This window comes from Schistocerca americana, chromosome 1 (assembly GCF_021461395.2).
Source record: "Schistocerca americana isolate TAMUIC-IGC-003095 chromosome 1, iqSchAmer2.1, whole genome shotgun sequence".
NCBI lineage: Eukaryota > Metazoa > Arthropoda > Insecta > Orthoptera > Acrididae > Schistocerca > Schistocerca americana.
The window spans coordinates 299,741,012-299,761,828 of NC_060119.1; the positions used below are offsets into that span (position 1 = coordinate 299,741,012).

The following is a 20,817-nucleotide window of genomic DNA, read 5'->3' on the forward strand; positions in this document are numbered from 1 at the left end:
CAGGTTTTAGACTCTTGGTTGATGACCTGTGGTAATTTGGATCTGGCTGTAAATCATACTCAGATAGCCTAATAGTAAGACGACTGCTTACAATAAGTGGAAAATCAGTGATTCGAGTCCTGGTCCGGCAGAAATTTTCTTTACCATCATTCCATTATACAGCTGATGGTTGTCTATATTCACTACTATGAGTACATTTCATGTATTTCATAATGGCTGTAGTTGCCGTAATGCCTGTTCCTGCGAACATGCGTGCATGTCCAAAGCAGCATTGCATCATAATTCAGAATAACACAGCACTGCAATATCGAATGAATATATAATTATTTACATTTTGTAACTAAAAATAAAGATGCTGTTACTTACCAAACGAAAGTGTTGGTATGTTGATAGGAGACAATAAAAAACACACAAACACACACACAAATTTCAAGCTTTCGCAACCCAAGGTTGCTTCGTCAGGAAAGAGGGAGGGAGAGGGAAAGACGAAAGGATGTGGGTTTTAAGGGAGAGGGTAAGGAGTCATTCCAATCCCGGGAGCAGAATGACTTACCTTGGGGGGAAAAAGGGACAGGTATACACTCTCGCGCGCACACACACGCACACATATCCATCCGCACATATACAGACACAAGCAATTTTGTAACCTTCATTGGACACTTTCAGAAAATTTTATGCAAAGGCTTTTCAATTTCCTGTTGGCCCAGTAATTCTTCATTATCTTGTACCTCAAGTATCTTTCTTTGTATGCTCTTCAGTATAGTCTTGTGTGTTTGACTTCGTTTCTCAATTTTTTTGTTTTGGGTTTTAAATATTCACTGATATCTTCCTTTATTTCAGTCAGTAAATAAAAAGGAGAACTTTAAATTTCAGTGGGCTTTAAGCAGATATGAAAAATTTGTTAAACCCATGGACATTCAAGTTTGAATAGAAAGGCTTCCTTGTCGTAGAGTTCTTTTACACAGAATAAGAGTCCCCTACAGTGGTTTATCACCTTAGAGAAAATCGTGATGAATGCTCTAGAAGCCTTAATTGAGTCAAAAGTAAAGGAAATTTTGGGAAGAGGGCTTTAAAAATATTACCTATCCTCCTACACAAAATATCATTGATAACACATGCGAAAAACCAAACAAAATTTCAAGTATTTGTGAAGAACTGAAATTTTGTGATTGACCATAAGTCAAACGTAGCTTCCTGATGTATGAAAGCAGTAAGCTATTGTTTGTTTGTTTGTCTTCTTGCCTTTACAGTTAATCAGAAACAAAATTTTTATTCCATGATCAGTGCAGATGCTTGCAGCTGTTGATTGAATAAATTGTTTGGCGGGATTTATATTTCCACCCATATTTATGCTGGTAGGGATACAGTATAGCGTATTTGAGCACTAATGTATCAGTTTCTCACATTTTATTGTTACAAATCATACCAAATGTGTATTTTGTGGCCGGCCGAAGTGGCCGAGCGGTTCTAGGCGCTACAGTCTGGAGGCACGCGACCGCTACGGTCGCAGGTTCGAATCCTGCCTCGGGCATGGATGTGTGTGATGTCCTTAGGTTAGTTAGGTTTAAGTAGTTCTAAGTTCTAGGGGACTGATGACCCCCCACCCCTCGGCCTCAACCTTAGTTAGACATTGTCCTTACCCATCTAGCCCCTTCCCTGTTCTCATTCCAGCACTGCACAGCCCTCTATTCAACCGATGCACCTAACCTTTTTACTTCTCTCCTTTTCTGCTACCCCAACTTCTTTCCTGCCCTCTGTCTAACCTCCTGACTGTACCTAGCTGCTCTACACTCTCTCCACCTCATCCCTGCACGCTCTCACTAGCAGCACTTTACGATCCCCCACCGCTACCCAGCTATCCCTCCCCTCCCCGCCCCAGCCCCCTCCTCCCCTCACCTGGTTGCCTCTCCCAGCATTCGCTGCTGCCCACAGTCTGGTTTCAACTGCCAGAGACTTTGTGTGTGTGTGTGTGTGTGTGTTTTTTTTTTGTCTATTTTTGACAAAGGCCTTGTTGACCTAAGGCTCACTTTCTGGCAGTCTCTGTGGTGTGCCTATCTGTGACTCAGATTCTCCACTATCGATCCCCACCCCTACCCAACTGTCCCTCCCTCTCCGCAACCCAGCCTCCTCCTCACCTCCACCCGATTGCCTCTCCCATCATGCGTTGCTTCTCACAGTCTGACTTCAGCTGCCATAGACTGTGGTCATGTGTGTGCGAGGTGCTTTGTGTGTGTGTGTGTGTGTGTGTGTGTGTGTGTGTGTGTGTGTGTGTGTGTGTGTGATTTGTCTATTTTCAACACAGGCTTTGTTGGCCAAAAGTTCACTTTCCAACAGTCTTTTTGTTCTTCCTATCTGCGACTCAGCATTCCCACTATATGGTGAGTAGCAACTATCCTTTTCGTAAGGTTGAGACTCTTTGATACTCAAAGATGTGCAAAAGACGGGATCCTTGAATGCTCACAACACACAAAAAGATTGGAGGGTAAGTCATTTCATCTGAACTGTTGGAGCAATTTGAGGCGTATAGAGAAGTGTGTCAGTCACAGATTGTTACAGGTGACAAAACTACATCACTTTGAGCTGAACTGTAAAAGGCAGTCAGCAGAGTGTCATCAAACACAGTAGAAAAAATGAAATTGAAGACAGTTTCCTCTGCTGCCAAAGTCATAATGACAGTCTTATGAGATAGTGGTGGCATCATTTTTGTGGCTATGTTGCGTAGAGAGTCATTCATTAATTCATTGGCTTAGTTGAAGGCTTAGGAAAGTCAATAAGCATTTTCAGTGTGTCCGATCTGAAAAGGATCTAAAAGAAATTTTACTCCAACACGACAGTGCATGCCCACAAGTAAGACTCAGAAACCAGGAACGTATTGCCAAATTGGGTTGGACATCATTGCCTCATCCATCCTATAGCCCGGACATACGTCCATGGATGTCACATCTCTTTAGTCCACTTAAGTATTCTCTATGCGAAACATATTTTGTAGGTGATGCAGTGAAAATATAACTACGAGCACAGAACAAGAGTATTTACCAAAAGGGAGTATGTGCTGTGAAATGCTGGTGTAAGTCGATATAGAATATGATGGAGAATGTGTAGAAAAATTGCGCTTGTAAAAGACATGTTTATTGGTATTGTCACCAAATTCTAACTCATGAGAATAAATAATGTGATCTGGGGAAAAAAAGTGGGTCGTCATTAATTGAACAGTCATCATACTATGCCAAGTTTATACCAAAAGCTGCATAGATATCACACCCTCTCAATCAGTTTCAGCTCAGGTGTTCAAATTGTAATGGCTTACCAAGTGTCAGGTGGCTTTTGTTCTTTAAGTCTACTAACTGTGTACATTTAAAGCAGGACAACGTTTAGTCATGGCTACAGAGGTTTTACAATTAGTATTTGAAGCGGTACTGTCACGTAGGTTCCTTGATGGGATGTAACAAATGATTCCATACACCCGCAAAGCACTGACACTAGCACAATGAATTATAATTGAATAGGAAAGGATGCCATTATTTGCCATGTTTTTTTATACTGTACAAAATTCCACCTGGTAACAGATCACAAGTCATAAATTTCGCTCCTTGACCCTCAAGTCAACCTACCAGATAAGACAGTGCAAAAATTACAATCAAATTTGCAATTTTTAAACTATTTCCATTATGAGATGTTCTACCAGTGATGCTTGAAAAAAACTCTGATCTACTTCCTTGCTTCATATGGTTCCATTGCTGTGTACAGACATAGCCCAGCAGAGATGGAAAAAAAAAAAAAAAAAAGAAAACTGTAAACTTTTCAATGTCCTGTGAGTGCCTCAGCAAGCTCATTCCTCACAACCATGCCCATGTTACCAAATGGGGTTTACATATGGCCATACACCAAGGTGAACTTGATGCTGTCTCTGGTTATTAGGGGTGTGTGAAGAAGTTTAAAGTAGTGGCACATCGGGTAGCATTGTAGTCAGCTCTGTCCACAGAAAGTGAATGATATTATGCCTCCAGTATGACCTTGTCAGGTCTCAATCAACTACCCAAGACCACCACCACAACCATTCATGCTTTCCAGCTGACCTGGGTTTGGACTGATGCTTTCCACTATTCGATATACTAACCACCAGAGCTCAACGTCTCATTCCTTCTCAAGGAAGGGGTATGTATATCCACTCTCACCTTAGAGCCACCAATGCAAGCTGCCATAGGCAATGTGCTGTGAGGTGCCTATGGAGGTGGGGCCAGTGATCCCAGTCATGTAAGTTGCATCCCTGCTGAAAGAACAAATCCCTGAGGTCCCGCATGTGCCACCAATTGTCACACATCCATTGGCAGGAATGACCACCACCTCTGCCTCCTGAGTCACCAGTTCCTCCGCAGGTGCTACCATGTGGTAGGGGGAAGTCATTGGGAGGGAGGTATCTAATATCTCACCTTTCCAACAATATGGAGACAATTCAGACAGTGTTAGTGGTGATATTTGTGTAGCTCATAGTTCCACCTTCAAAAGCTGCAAAACTAGGAGTCGCAGCAAACAATCCTGTGAGGATGGTCAGCACCGCAGGCAGGTGAGGAATCCATAATCATTAGTTAATTAATAGTTTGGCTGAAATTCAGTATTTGGCCCTTGATTCGAAATTCTGTTGGATTGTGCATTGTCGTGTAAGATGATTCTGCCTTACGTTTGTTGGTACTGATTGGGGTTCATGCTAATTGCAGTCATTATGTCCCCTCTACAAAGTTTTATGTAATTGACTTATTGTTTGTGTTGCTCTTCGTTTCCACAAGCTACATGGTTGTCCACAGTGATCTGCAGTACTTAACCGTGTGTGCACAAACTGTCTGTGTGTATGATGTGATATGTTTTAGTACAATAAAATTCCCCTAAGTTCTCCATTGAAAGAAAAGCTAGGATATGCAGTTTCCACTGCATCTAGGTTTGGTAAAGCAGTATAGTTTTTAAATCAATTATCAGATTGATTTCAGCATTATTTTGAATTTGAAGGCCAGTATCTACTATCCACAAATGTAGACAATTGTGTGATTTTAATTTTAATGTTTACTATTTTAATACCTGTATATACTTCAGGAAATGTTACTTATTTATTTTCTATTCTGCCCATGCAGAGCGTCGTCAGGGCGCACAGCACTGATGATGGCTACTCAAGCAGGCTGTTTAAAAACGACCAGAATCCTTCTAGAGATGGGTGCAGATGCCAACATCGTGAGTGGTGATACGACAGCACTGCATATGGCTGCACATGGTGATGATCCAAGGTGATCGTTCTCTCTCTCTCTCTCTCTCTGTAAGCCGGCTGCTGTGGCCGAGCAGTTGTAGGTGCTTCAGTCCAGAACTGCACTGCTGTTACAGTCGCAGGTTTCAATCCTGCCTCGGGCATGGATGTGTGTGGTGTCCTTAGGTTAGTTAGGTTTAAGTAGTTCTAAGTCTCGGGGACTGATGACCTCAGATATTAAGTCCCATAGTGCTTAGAGCCATTTGAACCATCTCTATGTATACGTATGTGTGTATCTATTTATCTATCCTCCTTCCCCCTCCCCCCCCTCCCCTCCTCCTGTCTCTCTTCCTTTTCTGTATTGGGTAAACTGGAATTGGATCTCTATGTGAGAGAATAACATTCAAGGTGTGAGGTTAGGTAATACATTTGAACAATAATTTGCATTGTAGGTGAATACTTGTATTCATTTTCAGTTAAATGTTTCCTTTTTACCAAAGAAAATATTTTTATTTTTTATTTTAGGTGCTCAACCTTTGATAGGCATACAAACAAGATTAAAATTGTCATTGAGCTCTCAGTGTCCTTTCTCAGAGCCAACAAAGTGACAAAACACACACACACACACACACACACACACACACACACAAACACACAGGCATACATTGTCCCAGTGCTGCAGCCTGACTAATGTGAGGGTTTGAATTGGTAGCATAAGTGAAGTGAAATAGTGGGTTGAGGAGAGTAAGAGAGTGAGGTGTAAATTGTAGCAGAGAATGAGGGAGCTTCAGAGAAGATGGTGTACACTTAGGTGTAGGATTTATGGAGTGAGCTAGAGCAAACTGGAAAAGGTGTGGGGGAGGGGGGGAGATGGAAGTTACCGTCCTGTCCCATCCTAGGCAGGCCCACTTTGTATGAGCATGTTATTTTAATTGCAAGCAACTGCAGCCAAACTTCCACATTTTCAAACAAATAATCCATGTTGGCTGTAGAATACTGTTTATTAAAGTAATGACCAGTTTCGCACCACTAAGACGCATCCTCAGGTGATAAAGATTCTATTTAGTAGGTCATCTCAGAGAGGTAACTGCCTTAGAGCCACTCCTCATCATTTGTGCCAAGTTGTAAACAAATAGCATGCTAAAAGCAATAGTCCATTTTTAAAACTAAGGGGGTAGCAGAACCATGCCCCAAGCAGGAAGGTGGTTGAGCAGCAGCAGGCAAGGCACTACAATAGCGGTTATTTAGAACGGAGGGGGTAGAAGAACCATATCACAAGCAGGCAGGTTGTTGAGCGGCAACAGGGAAGACAGTACTGACTGCTTTGCCTGTGGTGTGGTTCTGCTACCCCCTTTGTTTTAAATAAGGACTACTGCTTTTAGTGTGCTGTTTGTTTACAACATGGTACAAGTGATGGGGAGTGGCTCTAAGGCAGTTACCTTCATGATGACCTATTTAAAAAAATCTTATATACCCTGAGGATGTGTCTTCTAGTGCTGCGAAACCAATCATGGCTTTTAATAGAAAGGATCTGTAGCCAATGCAGTACATGAGTGCACAGTTTATCTTTTGGCATAAGTGTGTCAGCTCAGTTTATTTTCAGAGGCCTGAAGTTTACACAGATTTCAACTAGTGTCCTGCATTTTTAACTTACTTTTCAAGATATAATACTTTTAGGTTATAGAGAATTTTTTTATCTACAACTGTTCAGCTTACTTATATTTACTCTTATTTCTCTGGTATACTATGTTTTAGTACTTTCAAACATTTAAAGTGACTTTAATTTTGACATTTTACAGAATGCATTAAATATTTTCTTGTTATTTTGTACTTCCTTCTCTTCTTCCCATTCCTCTCTCAAACAACACACCTTACATTATCTATTGATGGTAATTGTACTTTCTAGATTCAAACTATAACAGGTATATTACTGTGTAACGTATCACTCCGGCAGAGTGATATATTACCCTATGTCTACATGGTTGATGAATCATGGTCATGATAGTTGAAACCATATAATAATCAAACAGTTAAGAATGGAAAGCTCTTTGTAGGTTTTATTGTCATCTGTTTTGCTTGTAACATTTATACAGATGGAAGCCATGAATTATCTTCAAAGTGGGACCGCAATTACAGTGTTTGTGTGGTGTACCACAAAGTAAGGACTGCACTGTGATGATGTCCAGCAGAACAGAAGGTGTATAGAGATCTGTCAAAAATATCATTAGTCTCATGCATGATCCCAAACTCTACATGTGAGTGATGTTCCCTATTACAAAATGTTTTAATACAGTAAGTGACTGTGCATTGGGACACAATATAAGCAGTTGTTAAAAGTAGTAATATTTCAAGCAGTTGTTAAAAGTAATAATCTTTTGTATTCCTTCGGTAAAAAGTTGAAAATTGATGAATTGTATTAGATTTCAGCATCAGAACAACTGCAGTGGTAACAAAGTCCATTCAACCTGCTGTGGCATCATTTAAGAAAAAAGTGCAAGTGCAGCAGCTCTGAATATGAAGATAACGATAAATTTTTATCTGAGTGCACATGTATTGAAAGGGGAATATTGCATTCTGGCAACCATGGCGACAGGACCTGAATTAATTGTGTGTCAGAAATAGATAAAAATTAAGGAAAAGAAAACTGGTGAAGTGAGGCATAAGAGAAATTGCAATTTAATTAAAGATTTATCAACGATTATCATTGTTGTCATGAGCAATGATGTCACAGCAGGAAGTTACACCGAATTAAAGTTGTAGTTACATCTGAAGAGATTAAGAGAGGTGAGAAGAAATACTTTTTTGATGAATTATTACCAAGTTAACCAACAACATTTGCAACTCTGAAGAATTTATGAAGTCTGTGACTTGGAAGATTGGTGGTTGAGATTATAAAGGGCCAGGACTATTTTATTTGGTCCAAGCTATGGCACAGCTATGATGCTGCGGACCACACAAGCAGCTTCGTTGATCTGTGTTGAAGTCAAACTGAATTTTATTTATTTATTTTTTATTTGTAGTGTGTTTTATGGGGTAATTTAAATGTATTTTATTTAAAAAAAGTTTGTTTCAATGGAGTTCCTGACCATCTGTGACAGTTGTTACTATGAGAATAACACAGTGGAGACTTGTTTATCCAGACCTCAGTTAGTGGATTTGCAATCATCCGTATTGTCAACAGTGAGCAAATATCTTTGTAGTCTAGTCTGTGCATGCACGAATATATTCTGCTGGCACTCCACTCGTTTCATTATTGTTTGAGTTAGATAGCTGCTAATAACTAAAATATAACACTGTGTCATTTCACATCTGCACTTAAAAAGTCAGAGCACAAGAAAGTGGTGTTATCACAAAAATAGAATACCGAAAAATGATGATCAACTGGCCAACCAATATCCTTTTCTCTGTGAAGGCGTTACAGGTTAAAGAAGAAGATGGTGATGAATCATTTGTGGTAAGTAATGGATGGTTTTAAAGAATTCAATCTTGTAATGGAATTCACAAATTGGAAATACAAGGTGAAAAAAATATTGGCTGATGTACATGCATCAAATTTTTGTAAAGATGACTAAAATTCTGTGCTGGACCATAACGCGGAGCCAGGATCTCCTACTAACTAAGCAGTTGCATTAACCACTGTGCCACCCAGACACAGTTTTTATCGCATGTGCAAGGACTATCTCAGTATGCTGCATGGCTGACTTACATTCCCACCAAGCATCATGTATCTGCAGTCTCTGTCCGGTCCTCCATTCTAACTAATTTTAGATTCCTGCTGAGGATTGTGGATTCATTGCGCATCAAGGTACTGATTGGGTTATAGACACCACACATTCATATGATTAATTTGCCTCTATGGGCAGTGAATCCACAGTCGTCAGTACAGATGCTCATTTCATTGGGTGTCAAGTGGGATTCTAAAATTAGCAAGCATGGAGGATATGGATGGGGACTATGGATAGGTGGCATCCAGTGGTAATGTGAGTTGGCTGGGAATGTTCTGCGATAGCCCACACATTTGTGATTAACACTGTGTTCGTATGGCACAGTAGTGAATGTAACTGCCCAGTAAGCAGATTAGATTAGATTAGATTAGATTAGATTAATACTAGTTCCATGGATCATGAATACGATATTTTGTAATGATGTGGAACGAGTCGAATTTTCCAATACATGACATAATTAGGTTAATTTAACAACATACTTAAGTTAATATAACAACTTTTTTTTGTGTTTTTTTTTGTTTTTCTTTATTTTTTATTTTTTTTATTTTTTTTTATATTTTTGTTTTGTTTTTTTTTTCTTTTTTTTCTTAATTTATATCTAAAAATTCCTCTATGGAGTAGAAGGAGTTGTCATTCAGAAATTCTTTTAATTTCTTCTTAAATACTTGTTGGTTATCTGTCAGACTTTTGATACTATTTGGTAAGTGACCAAAGACTTTAGTGCCAGTATAATTCACCCCTTTCTGTGCCAAAGTTAGATTTAATCTTGAATAGTGAAGATCATCCTTTCTCCTAGTATTGTAGTTATGCACACTGCTATTACTTTTGAATTGGGTTTGGTTGTTAATAACAAATTTCATAAGAGAGTATATATACTGAGAAGCTACTGTGAATATCCCTAGATCCTTAAATAAATGTCTGCAGGATGATCTTGGGTGGACTCCAGCTATTATTCTGATTACACGCTTTTGTGCAATAAATACTTTATTCCTCAGTGATGAATTACCCCAAAATATGATGCCATATGAAAGCAATGAGTGAAAATAGGCGTAGTAAGCTAATTTACTAAAATGTTTATCACCAAAATTTGCAATGACCCTTATTGCATAAGTAGCTGAACTTAAACGTTTCAGCAGATCATCAATGTGTTTCTTCCAATTTAATCTCTCATCAATGGACATACCTAAAAATTTGGAATATTCTACCTTAGCTATATGCTTCTGATTAAGGTCTATATTTATTAATCGCGTCATACCATTCACTGTACGGAACTGTATGTACTGTGTCTTATCAAAATTCAGTGAGAGTCCGTTTACAAGGAACCACTTAGTAATTTTCTGAAAGACAGTATTGACAATTTCATCAGTTAATTCTTGTTTGTCAGGTGTGATTACTATACTTGTATCATCAGCAAAGAGAACTAACTTTGCCTCTTCATGAATATAGAATGGCAAGTCATTAATATATAATAAGAACAACAAAGGACCCAAGACTGACCCTTGTGGAACCCCATTCTTGATAGTTCCCCAGTTTGAGGAATGTGCTGATCTTTGCATGTTAAGAGAACTACTTATTTCAACTTTCTGCACTCTTCCAGTTAGGTACGAATTAAACCATTTGTGCACTGTCCCACTCATGCCACAATACTTGAGCTTGTCTAGCAGAATTTCATGATTTACACAATCAAAAGCCTTTGAGAGATCACAAAAAATCCCAATGGGTGGTGTTCGGTTATTCAGATCATTCAAAATTTGACTGGTGAAAGCATATATGGCATTTTCTGTTGAAAAACCTTTCTGGAAACCAAACTGACATTTTGTTAGTACTTCATTTTTACAGATATGTGAAGCTACTCTTGAATACATTACTTTCTCAAAAATTTTGGATAAAGCTGTTAGAAGGGAGATTGGACGGTAATTGTTGACATCAGATCTATCCCCCTTTTTATGCAAAGGTATAACAATAGCATATTTCAGTCTATCAGGGAAAATGCCCTGTTCCAGAGAGCTATTACACAGGTGGCTGAGAATCTTACTTATCTGTTGAGAACAAGCTTTTAGTATTTTGCTGGAAATGCCATCAATTCCATGTGAGTTTTTGCTTTTAAGCAAGTTTAATATTTTCCTAATTTCAGAGGGAGAAGTGGGTGAGATTTCAATTGTATCAAATTGCATAGGTATGGCCTCTTCCATTAACAGCCTAGCATCTTCTAATGAACACCTGGATCCTACTATATCCACAACATTTAGAAAATGATTATTAAAAATATTTTCAACTTCTGACTTTTTGTTCGTAAGGTTTTCATTCAATTTGATGGTAATACTGTCTTCCTCTGCTCTTGGTTGACCTGTTTCTCTTTTAATAATATTCCAAATTGTTTTAATTTTATTATCAGAGTTGCTGATTTCAGACATGATACACATACTCCTGGATTTTTTAATAACTTTTCTTAATATAACACAGTAGTTTTTATAATTTTTGATAGTTTCTGGGTCACTACTCTTTCTTGCTGTCAGATACATTTCCCTTTTCCGGTTACAAGATATTTTTATACCCTTAGTAAGCCATGGTTTGTTACAAGGTTTCTTACGAGTATATTTAACTATTTTCTTGGGGAAGCAGTTTTCAAATGCACTTACAAAAATGTCATGAAATAAATTATATTTTAAATTGGCATCAGGTTCACGGTACACCTCATCCCAGTCTAACTGCCGTAGGCTTTCCCTGAAATTTGCAATTGTTAAATCGTTGACTGAACGTACTACTTTGGCGGACTGTTTAGTATTGCTGAATGGAGCTATGTCATATATTGTAACTAGCTGTGCACCATGATCAGAAAGACCATTCTCAACAGGCTGAGCATTTATCTGGTTAAACTTATCTTGGTCTATAAAGAAGTTATCTATCAGTGAGCTGCTATCCTTTACCACCCGAGTAGGAAAATCAATAATGGGTGTCAAATTGAAAGAACTGAGTAATACTTCAAGGTCATTTTTCCTATTACCCTCTTTCAGAGAATCTACATTGAAGTCCCCACAAATAATAATTTGTTTCCCCCTGTCTGACAGATAGCACAACAAGGAGTCCAAATTTTTCAGAAATAGATGAAAATTTCCTGATGGGGACCTATATACAGTTACAATTATAAATGTACCTTTCTTTAATTTAAGCTCACAGGCACATGCTTCTATATGTTTCTCTACACAAAACTTTTTTGTTTCTATACTTTTTGCACAATGATAACTTTTGACATATATGGCAACTCCTCCTTTCTCCATATTTTCTCTCATTACATGTGCAGAGAGCTTATATCCACTTACATTTACCTTATCCATATCAGTAACAATGTGATGCTCAGACAGGCATAGTATGTCTATTTCATTCTCAGCTTCTAAATCTTCTAAACAAACCAGAAGCTCATCTACTTTATTCTTTAAACTCCCAATATTTTGATGAAATATACTTACATTATTTTTAATTATACTTTTATGAGAACCTTTCCATATTCTAACATTTGCAGTACTCTCCCGTCTGAGTTTCTCATTGTGCTTAGGCCTAGTTCCTATACCAGTGGTCACATGGTGTTCAGAGAGGCAGATTATGTCAACTGGGTTGGGTGACTTTAATTCATCAATGCAATTACCTAGGACTGAGATACAACTTGGTGGAGATAAAATTTCTGGTGATTGGTGAAAATTTATAATTGATAGCTGTGATTGGTGATCCAATGTGCTAGAATTGTGCTGTTTAATTTCTTTCCTAAACTGAAGATTTGTTTCAATCCTGACCTCTCGTAGAACTTGACATCTTTCTGTCTTACCTATCCTAAAAAAGGTGCTGCTCCAACACCTGTAACCACTGGTATTTTACCATTCATGGTAGTGCCTCCCCCCCTTAAATTTCCTGCTATTACCCCAGCCAGTTTCCCCTTCCCTTTCCTGTTGAGATGTAGGCCGTGCCTGGTATAGTCCCACCTACTGAGATAATCGACAGGAACCACACCAATATGAGCCCCCGCACCTGACCCAAGCAGCCGTTCCAACTCCAAATTAACTCTCCCAACAGAAGAGTTCAAATGAGGCCAGTCATGGCGTCTCAGGACAGATACAAATTCAACATTGGTGTGTCTCGATGCCGACGCAATCTTTACCAGGTCACACTCTATACTGTACCCAGGATCTCTGTCGATGCTGTTCCCTGGCCCTCCCACAATAACCACGGTGTCTTCCATGGTAAATCCTTTACAGAGTGAACCTAAATCCTCTGTCACCTGATCCAGACTAGCACTTGGTTTGAAAAAAATTGTGACCTGGTATTCTGGTCCTAATTCCTCCTGCGGAAGTTGGCCTACACCTCTGGCATGAGAACTGCCTAACAACAAAACTTTCTTCCTTTTCGATGACTTTCCTACATTCTTTTTCAATTTCCTATTGAAAGTTTGTTGTGTCTTGTCTACACCTAGCTCTGCTTGAGGCTCATCAGTGTCTAACTGAAGCAACAGGTCAAACTTATTTTTGACATTCGCCACAAAACTGTCAGACTTGGTTCTAGGCCTGGTCCTTCTGCTACCTGTTGCCACTTCCCACCTCTCTTTGCCCTTCTCCCTCCTTAACCTGTCCAGATCTTCCCTAGCCTGATCTAGCTCGGCCTGAAGGGCAGCAGTTTTCCCCTCCTGTTCCACTATCTTCCTATCCCAGGTTCAAGTCCTGGTCTGGCACGCATTTTTACACATTGCCACTGGCTCTACATAATGTACCAATGCAGCTGATATCAATATTTCCTTCCCTTTCCTCCCTCTCGCCGCCCCCTCCCCCCCCCCCCCCCCCCAACTTCCAACTTCAGTTTACATAAAACTGATGAAACTGGATTAAACTGGAAATCATTACCATTAAAATCTTTGACATCTACAGGATATAAAACTAGTATAGAGCGAATAACAATATTAGTTTGTGCAGGTGCTACCAGGACCCATAAAATTCCTTTTCTGCTCATTGGAAAATCCAAAAACACTAGATGCTTAAATAAATATCAGCGTTCCCTAATTTTATAAAAAACAAAAAAGTGCGTGGATGAATGCTGAAATATTCATTAACCAGTATGAGGTAAAAAAGTTTCAAAACAAAATTGTTAAACAAGGAAATCTCTTATTTCTGCTGGATAATGCCCCAACCCAACCTTCAGAAGAACTGTTGAAGAGAGAAAATGGAAGTTTTAAAGTAAAAGTTTTGCCTCCTAATGTGACATTCCTATTACAACCATTGGATCAGTGTGTTACTGAAACATTAAAAAAGCTTTATGGATAACAACTTTTATGTAGATTCTTATCATTGGTAAAAATAACAGAAATTGTTTTGTCATTTTTCAGGCAAATCAATTTCAAGGTGTGTTGTTACACAGTTGTAGATGTATGGGATTTGGTTTAAAGGAAGGCCTTGAACAAAGCTTGGAACAGAATACTACAGTGGGAGCATGAAAATTCAATAACTGATATGGATGATTCTTTTTTGGAGGACAAACGTACAAATGTATCAGGAATGTGAGCTGATGATATGAAAGAGCAGCTTGCTTGTGACAGTACTGACCAAAATTCAGATCATGTCAGATGACAAATCTGTTGGAAACATGTTGCAGGCAAATGAACAGCAGGAAGTGAAAGACAATGAAACAGAAGAAAACAAAGACACAGGAAATGATGCAGGACCATCTCATGCGGAATCATTTCAAGTCCTGGAAACAGCTTTCAAATAGTTCAAAAAACAAACAGGTTTGATACTGTGAATTTATACAGTTAAAATGAACTCATGATGTAGCAGAAATGAAGAGAGAGATTTTTTTTACAAAGGGAAAATACCAAATATATTGATGGAGAAAAGGAGGAATTGTATGACATAAACGAAAATTGGTAAGCATGTTTCTACATCTGAAAAATGATGTCTCTTCAGATTGCACAACAGTCACCTAAAAACAGATCCTGACATTATAATCATACGTGCTGACAAAGGCTCCATCACTGTTGTTTTAGATCACAAGGATTACCTGACAGAAGGACTCTGCCAACTGTCAGATTCATCCACCTACAAAAAGTACCACAGTGACCCCATTCCAGAAATACAGCAGGATCTCCAGTCTCTACTCAAATCCTTAGCCCATCTCAGGACTTCTCCCCAGAGTCCATCTCTCTCCTCACTCCTCCCATTCCCCACACTCATACCTTCAATATGCTTCCTGAAGTCCATAAACCCAATCACCCTTGACGCCTCATTGTGGCCTGTTACTGTGCCCCCACTGAGAGCATCTCTGCTCTCATAGACCAATCCATTCAGCCAGTTACCTACAACCTACCCTCCTACATAAAAGATACCAACCATTTCCTCCACCGACTCCCCATAGTTCCTGTCCCTTTACCACATGATGCCCTACTCATCACTATTGATGCCACTTCCCTTTACACTAACATCCCTAATACCCATCGCCTTACTGCTATTGAACACTACCTTTCCCATGCCCAATGGATTCCAAACCTACTGCCACCTTCGTAGTCACCATGACCAACGACATCCTCATCCACAATTACTTCTCCTTTAAAGGCATTACCTACAAACAGATCCAGGGTGCAGTTATGGTCACCCATATGGCACAATGTTGTGCCTACCTATTCATGGGCCAGCTAGAGGAATCCTTCCTAAACACCCGGAATCCCAAAACCTTCACCTGGTTCATGTTCATGGATGACATCTTTGTGATCTGGATTGAGGGTGAGGACACCCTATCCACATTCCTCCAGAACCTCGATTCCTTCTCCCCCATTCACTTCACCTGATCCTATTCTACCAATCAAGCTGCCTTTCCTGACGTTACTTCCACCTCAAAGATGGCTATACCAGTACATCTGTCCATATCAAACCGACCGACCACCAGCAACACCAGAAACGTCCTCTCGAAATATACCGAGAGTCTCACTGAGGCCTTTACAAATCATAATTACTCTCCCAACTTTGTGCAAAAAGAGATCTCCCATTCCTTATCTTTCCAGTCACCTAAAACCTCTGAAAGCTCCGCCGTCTGGCCGCAAAAGAGCTTTCCCCTTGTGGCACAGTACCACCCAGGACCAGAGCAACTGAATTACATTCCCTGCCAGGGTTTCAACTATCTCTCGTTGTGCCCTGAAATGAGAAATGTCCTTCCTCGTCTGTCCCTACACGGCCCCTGATCCCAACCTCGTGTCTCATGGCTCTTATCCTGTATAGACATAGATGCAATACCTGCCCCATACATCCTCCCGCCACCATGTTCTCCAGTCTTGTCACAAACATCCCCTATCCCATCCAAGGCAGGTTTACTTTTGAAACCAATCATATGATCCACAAGCTAAGCTGGAACCACTCTACTGTGTTCTACATGGGAATGACAACCAACAAGTTGTTTGGTCACATCAATGTCCACCAATAAATTGTGGCCAAAAAGCAACTGGCCCACACTGTTGCTGAGCATGCTGCCCAACAAAGCGTCCTTCATTTCAATGACTGCTTCACAGCCTGTGACATCTGAATCCTCTCCACCAACACCAACCTTCTCGAACTGCGCAGGTGGGAATTCTCCCTGCAGTATGTTGTATGTTCCCGTAACCCTCTTGGTCCCAACCTTCGTTAGTCATTGTCCTTACTGATCTACCCCTTCCATGTTCCCGTTACAGCTCTACATAGCCCTCTATTCCACCAATGCACCCTGTCTTTTTACTTCCCTCATTTTCCGCAACCCCTACCTCTCTCCCCCGCCCTCTGTCTAACCTCCCGACTGCACCTAGTTGCCCCACTCTCCACCTCATCCCTGCATGCTCCCAGCAGCACTTTACCGATCCCAACCCGACCCAGCTATCCCTCCCCCTCCCCACCCCAGCCTCCTTCTTATCCCCACCCAGTTGCCTCTCCCATAATGCCCTGCTGCTGTTGTCTAATTTCATTATATTGTTACATTCAATCCTGTATTTTCCATTGTTTGATTTTATTTTATGGTGAAGATATTTCATGGTAAAAATATGAAAGGGGAACACTGCAGCATCTATTTGATCTGTAACTTGTAATAAGATTCCTGCATATAAGTTCATGAAGAAAATATTTAATCTGTTAACGAGGTTTGCTTCATGAATATGTAGTTCACATTCTGCAGCCATTTCAGTATAAATATGTTCAGAATAAGCAGTGACAATTTAAAATTTGTGCCAGACCAGGACTCAGTCTTAGATTACTTGCTTTTTGTGGCTATCGGAGCGCACCTCCAGGCCTGACTGAAAATGTCATTGCCACTGATGTACATTCCTGTGATTTCTAAAATATTATTATCATCAGTTTTGTCACTAGACATTTGGAAATAATACCACTGTGCAAATGGAATCTGTCGAAGATCATGGTGTAATACATAACAAGGGCTGTATACAAAATGATACATTTGTAACTAGCATTCCAAATAACTTCAGTAGTATGAATATGAGTCTCACTACACCAAAGTGTAGTGTTGGCCTTTGATCACTCCTGTTTCCATTTCCCCATGCACCTCTCTGGTACCTGACATCATCATTAAATCTTTCCGTGTTATACCTACAAGTTTCATTTTGAATTCTATCTCTGTTTTCTCTCCAATTACCATTCTGTTTTCCTTACCTGCTTGAATCATGGTTGTTATTACCCCAACTCACATTATTTCTTCTCTCTCCATTATTCCACTGATTATTCGCTGAATTATTATCCCAGAGTTTGGCTTGTAGCACTTTGCCTGGTCCATCCTCTCAATAATATCCAAGAAATTTTCTGTAGATTATGTTGGATAATTCCCCAGTTCCCACTGTACTTTTTTGGGTAACCTTCTCCGTAGGGTAGAAATCTCAGTCAAAATTTCCAATGGCCTATCCAAATGCACCAACTTTCATAATTCCTCCTGACAAAATTCTCTCATAGTTTGGCCTACCCTCTCTGTAAACTGGCCCATTTAAAAAATCATTCTGTAATCTGCATTGTTTTGCTTGGCTGCAATGCCTATTTAGAAACATCTGTTCAAATATACCATATGATTTAAATTGTTCACTACACTGATTTGCCCATGTCTGAGCAGAACCCTCCAACAATCTTTTTACCAGTTTAATTTTTCTCTTGTCAGTGATACCACCAATAAAATAATCCTTGCATGCTGCCAGAAAACCTACAGCATGGTACTTGCTTTCACCTGAAAAAGTCTTGCCACTGGGTACTTGTAGCATAGGCCACCACATACTTCCATTAGCCCCACATAATTCTACATTACTTAATCTACTGTTAACTTTGTCATTTTCTGCATTAATCCTTACAGTAACAGCATCCACATTTTTAATTTCCTTTCTTAGATTGCCAGCTGTCTCTGCCAGTTGACCTAATAATAAAGCTCTGGTTTTATCACAACTAGCCACAATCTTCCGATCCACACCAATCCGAGCTAGCCTTGTCTCATCCTTGTGTCACACAACTGCTTGCCTGAATAAATTCTACCCCTTAATTTAACAGCAACTGCATCGATATTAGCTGCTGCTGCATGACAACTACTGCCCGATTCTGTAGGCTGCCATGCGGTGAGGTGTGGTGTGGCATGGAATGGCTTGCAAGTTAGTGGTAGAAGTGTCCCCCAGCTCTGGAGTACGGCGGAAAAGTCGGTGCATTGATGTTTGGCAGCCAGCGGCGCTTCAACTCCCGCTTTGATGGTCAACGCCGGACTCAGTGTACTGCTTGGCGATTGGCAACACATTTCTCCCAGTCTTCTTCACTTTCAAACACAATCCTGCACTGCCTATGAGCCGATTCAGTTAAGACAATCCCGGACAAGAAACCCCATACTTCGATGGTTCCGGGGAATTGAAGTTTGAATAGTTTGGCTTGAGCCCCCACATGCTATGGCATGAAAAAATATATATTTATTACACTCAGCTTAATTGAGTACCCCAGAGATGTGACTGGTCTCGATGTTTGGCTATGTTTTTCATCTTACGCTGCCTGCTCACACCTGTTGTAAACTCAATTTTTAAGCTGAAGTAAAATATAATAAAACAATGCAGGCAGGTATTGCGGTGAAATTTAAAATATTGAGTCACTCATGTTGATATATAATTTGAACACATAGTTTATTTTTCTTCAGTATATTCACTAAACACTTGAAAATCAGTCTGAGGGGCTCTTACAATAGGGGGTACCATTAATAACTGATGCCTCAACACTTCACTATATAATTCATATGTTGTAATCACTGCACTCAACAGCCTGTTCACAGTTCACAAAATGAACTCTTGTCTGCTGTCCTAAACCACTATATTGCGCTCAACTTGATTGTTATTGAATGTCACTATGTGCATACTTGACTCGAATGTGGCTGCCAACCTACTACTACCACCAAACGGGCAGCACGTCTGGCTCTTAGCCTCGCTCAAACTCAACTGTCCACAAAGATGGCCACCCTGTGCACCCTCGAAATAGCTGTCTAACTCAAATCAATGTTTGACAAAATTACGAATGGGCAATAACAATTTAAGGTCCAATTTTATGTATCTGCCCCCTCCCCCCCTCCACAATTTTTTTAGATGACAATAACTTTTAAACTGTTATATATTTTTGTGGTGCATCTAGATAATTTAGCTTTACATATTTTTCTGTTCATGAGTGCCAACTCACAACTCCGTGTCACTATTAGTTTTGTTTTTATCAACTTTTCTCTGGCATATAAATTTCTCCAAGCATGCAAACACGACCCTATGCACCTCTGCCTAGTGTTGACTCAGGGTTTTCCAAGGCTGCATAATGCTAGCCACTCGCCACGGCCCCCTAGCAACCGCCAGCCACGTGCTCTGCAGAGGGAAACTGCCGTTCTAATCTCATCCCACAGCTTTTATGCTCACAACCATTAGTTCATTGGCTCTTTCATTGTATTTTTATCTTTTTAGGTATTTTCTGTGTATATTTAAAATTATTTATGATGTGAAAATTTTTCTGAATATCTTTTTTGTTCATTTATAAACTTGTTTTATGCAGCTGGATGAATGAGAGACATTAGAAATAACTCCATAATCAGCATTTGTTTACATTTATTAATGCTTTCTTTTGCAGACTTGTTGAATGCCTTATACCTGTGACAGATTTGAAAATAGTGGCAGCATGCTCAAGTATTAGTCCGATAATGTTGGCAGTTGATAGCATGCAGTAAGTTTTTATCAAATTTGTGATTCTACATTGATATAACTAGCCTTTATTTTACATTGTTAAATATTTGTATTTTAGCACTATGGAATAAGATTACTTGTTGTCTGAGCAACTTAAATGCCAGATCAAATACTACTCACAGTGGAATCAGCAGAACAGTCCCATGATAAGCTCTATATCAGCAATAGTGATATGAATAAGTCATTTAAGCTTCAAATGGCAACTGTAAGTGCAGTTGGACTGTAGCCTGTAAGCTTACTTTAGTCCAAATACCAGTGGTTGTCTTAAGGTTTTAATAATCACATTGAAACAATGAAGCTGTGGCCATGAAACATTGGCAGTTTTTCTTGCTCTTTATATTCACCCTGCAGTACGACACAGGTTTCCCAAGGATAGATCACCTGGAGGAGACCTGTGTTGGTGAAATCTACATTTTGACTATTCAGGAATGTTCAGACTCAAAACTCACCTTATCATAATTCTGTAAGTGCAACGTTTCTTCATCTCTGGTGATTTTGTTCTTCATGAGCATAATCTGTTAGCATCACACCTCGGCACTCCCAAAAGGTCACTGAGCATCACCTTGCATAATGAATGTTGGGTCTTCAGTTTTTCGATCAGAATGAACTTAAATGTTACCATTGGTTTTTTA

At 39.7% G+C, this 20,817-nt stretch overlaps 1 protein-coding gene across 5 annotated transcripts in view; it reads left to right on the forward strand.

Moving 5' to 3' along the window:
* Positions 1–20,817, forward strand: part of LOC124595321 (ankyrin repeat and SOCS box protein 3-like) — a 299,266-nt gene that overhangs the window by 106,543 nt on the left and 171,906 nt on the right. For all 5 annotated transcript variants that reach the window (XM_047134051.1, XM_047134042.1, XM_047134059.1 and 2 more), the window contains exons 6-7: positions 5,124–5,273; positions 20,073–20,165. In XM_047134051.1, coding sequence (XP_046990007.1) covers positions 5,124–5,273; positions 20,073–20,165 — 243 coding nt within the window. The remainder of the gene's footprint in view (positions 1–5,123; positions 5,274–20,072; positions 20,166–20,817) is intronic.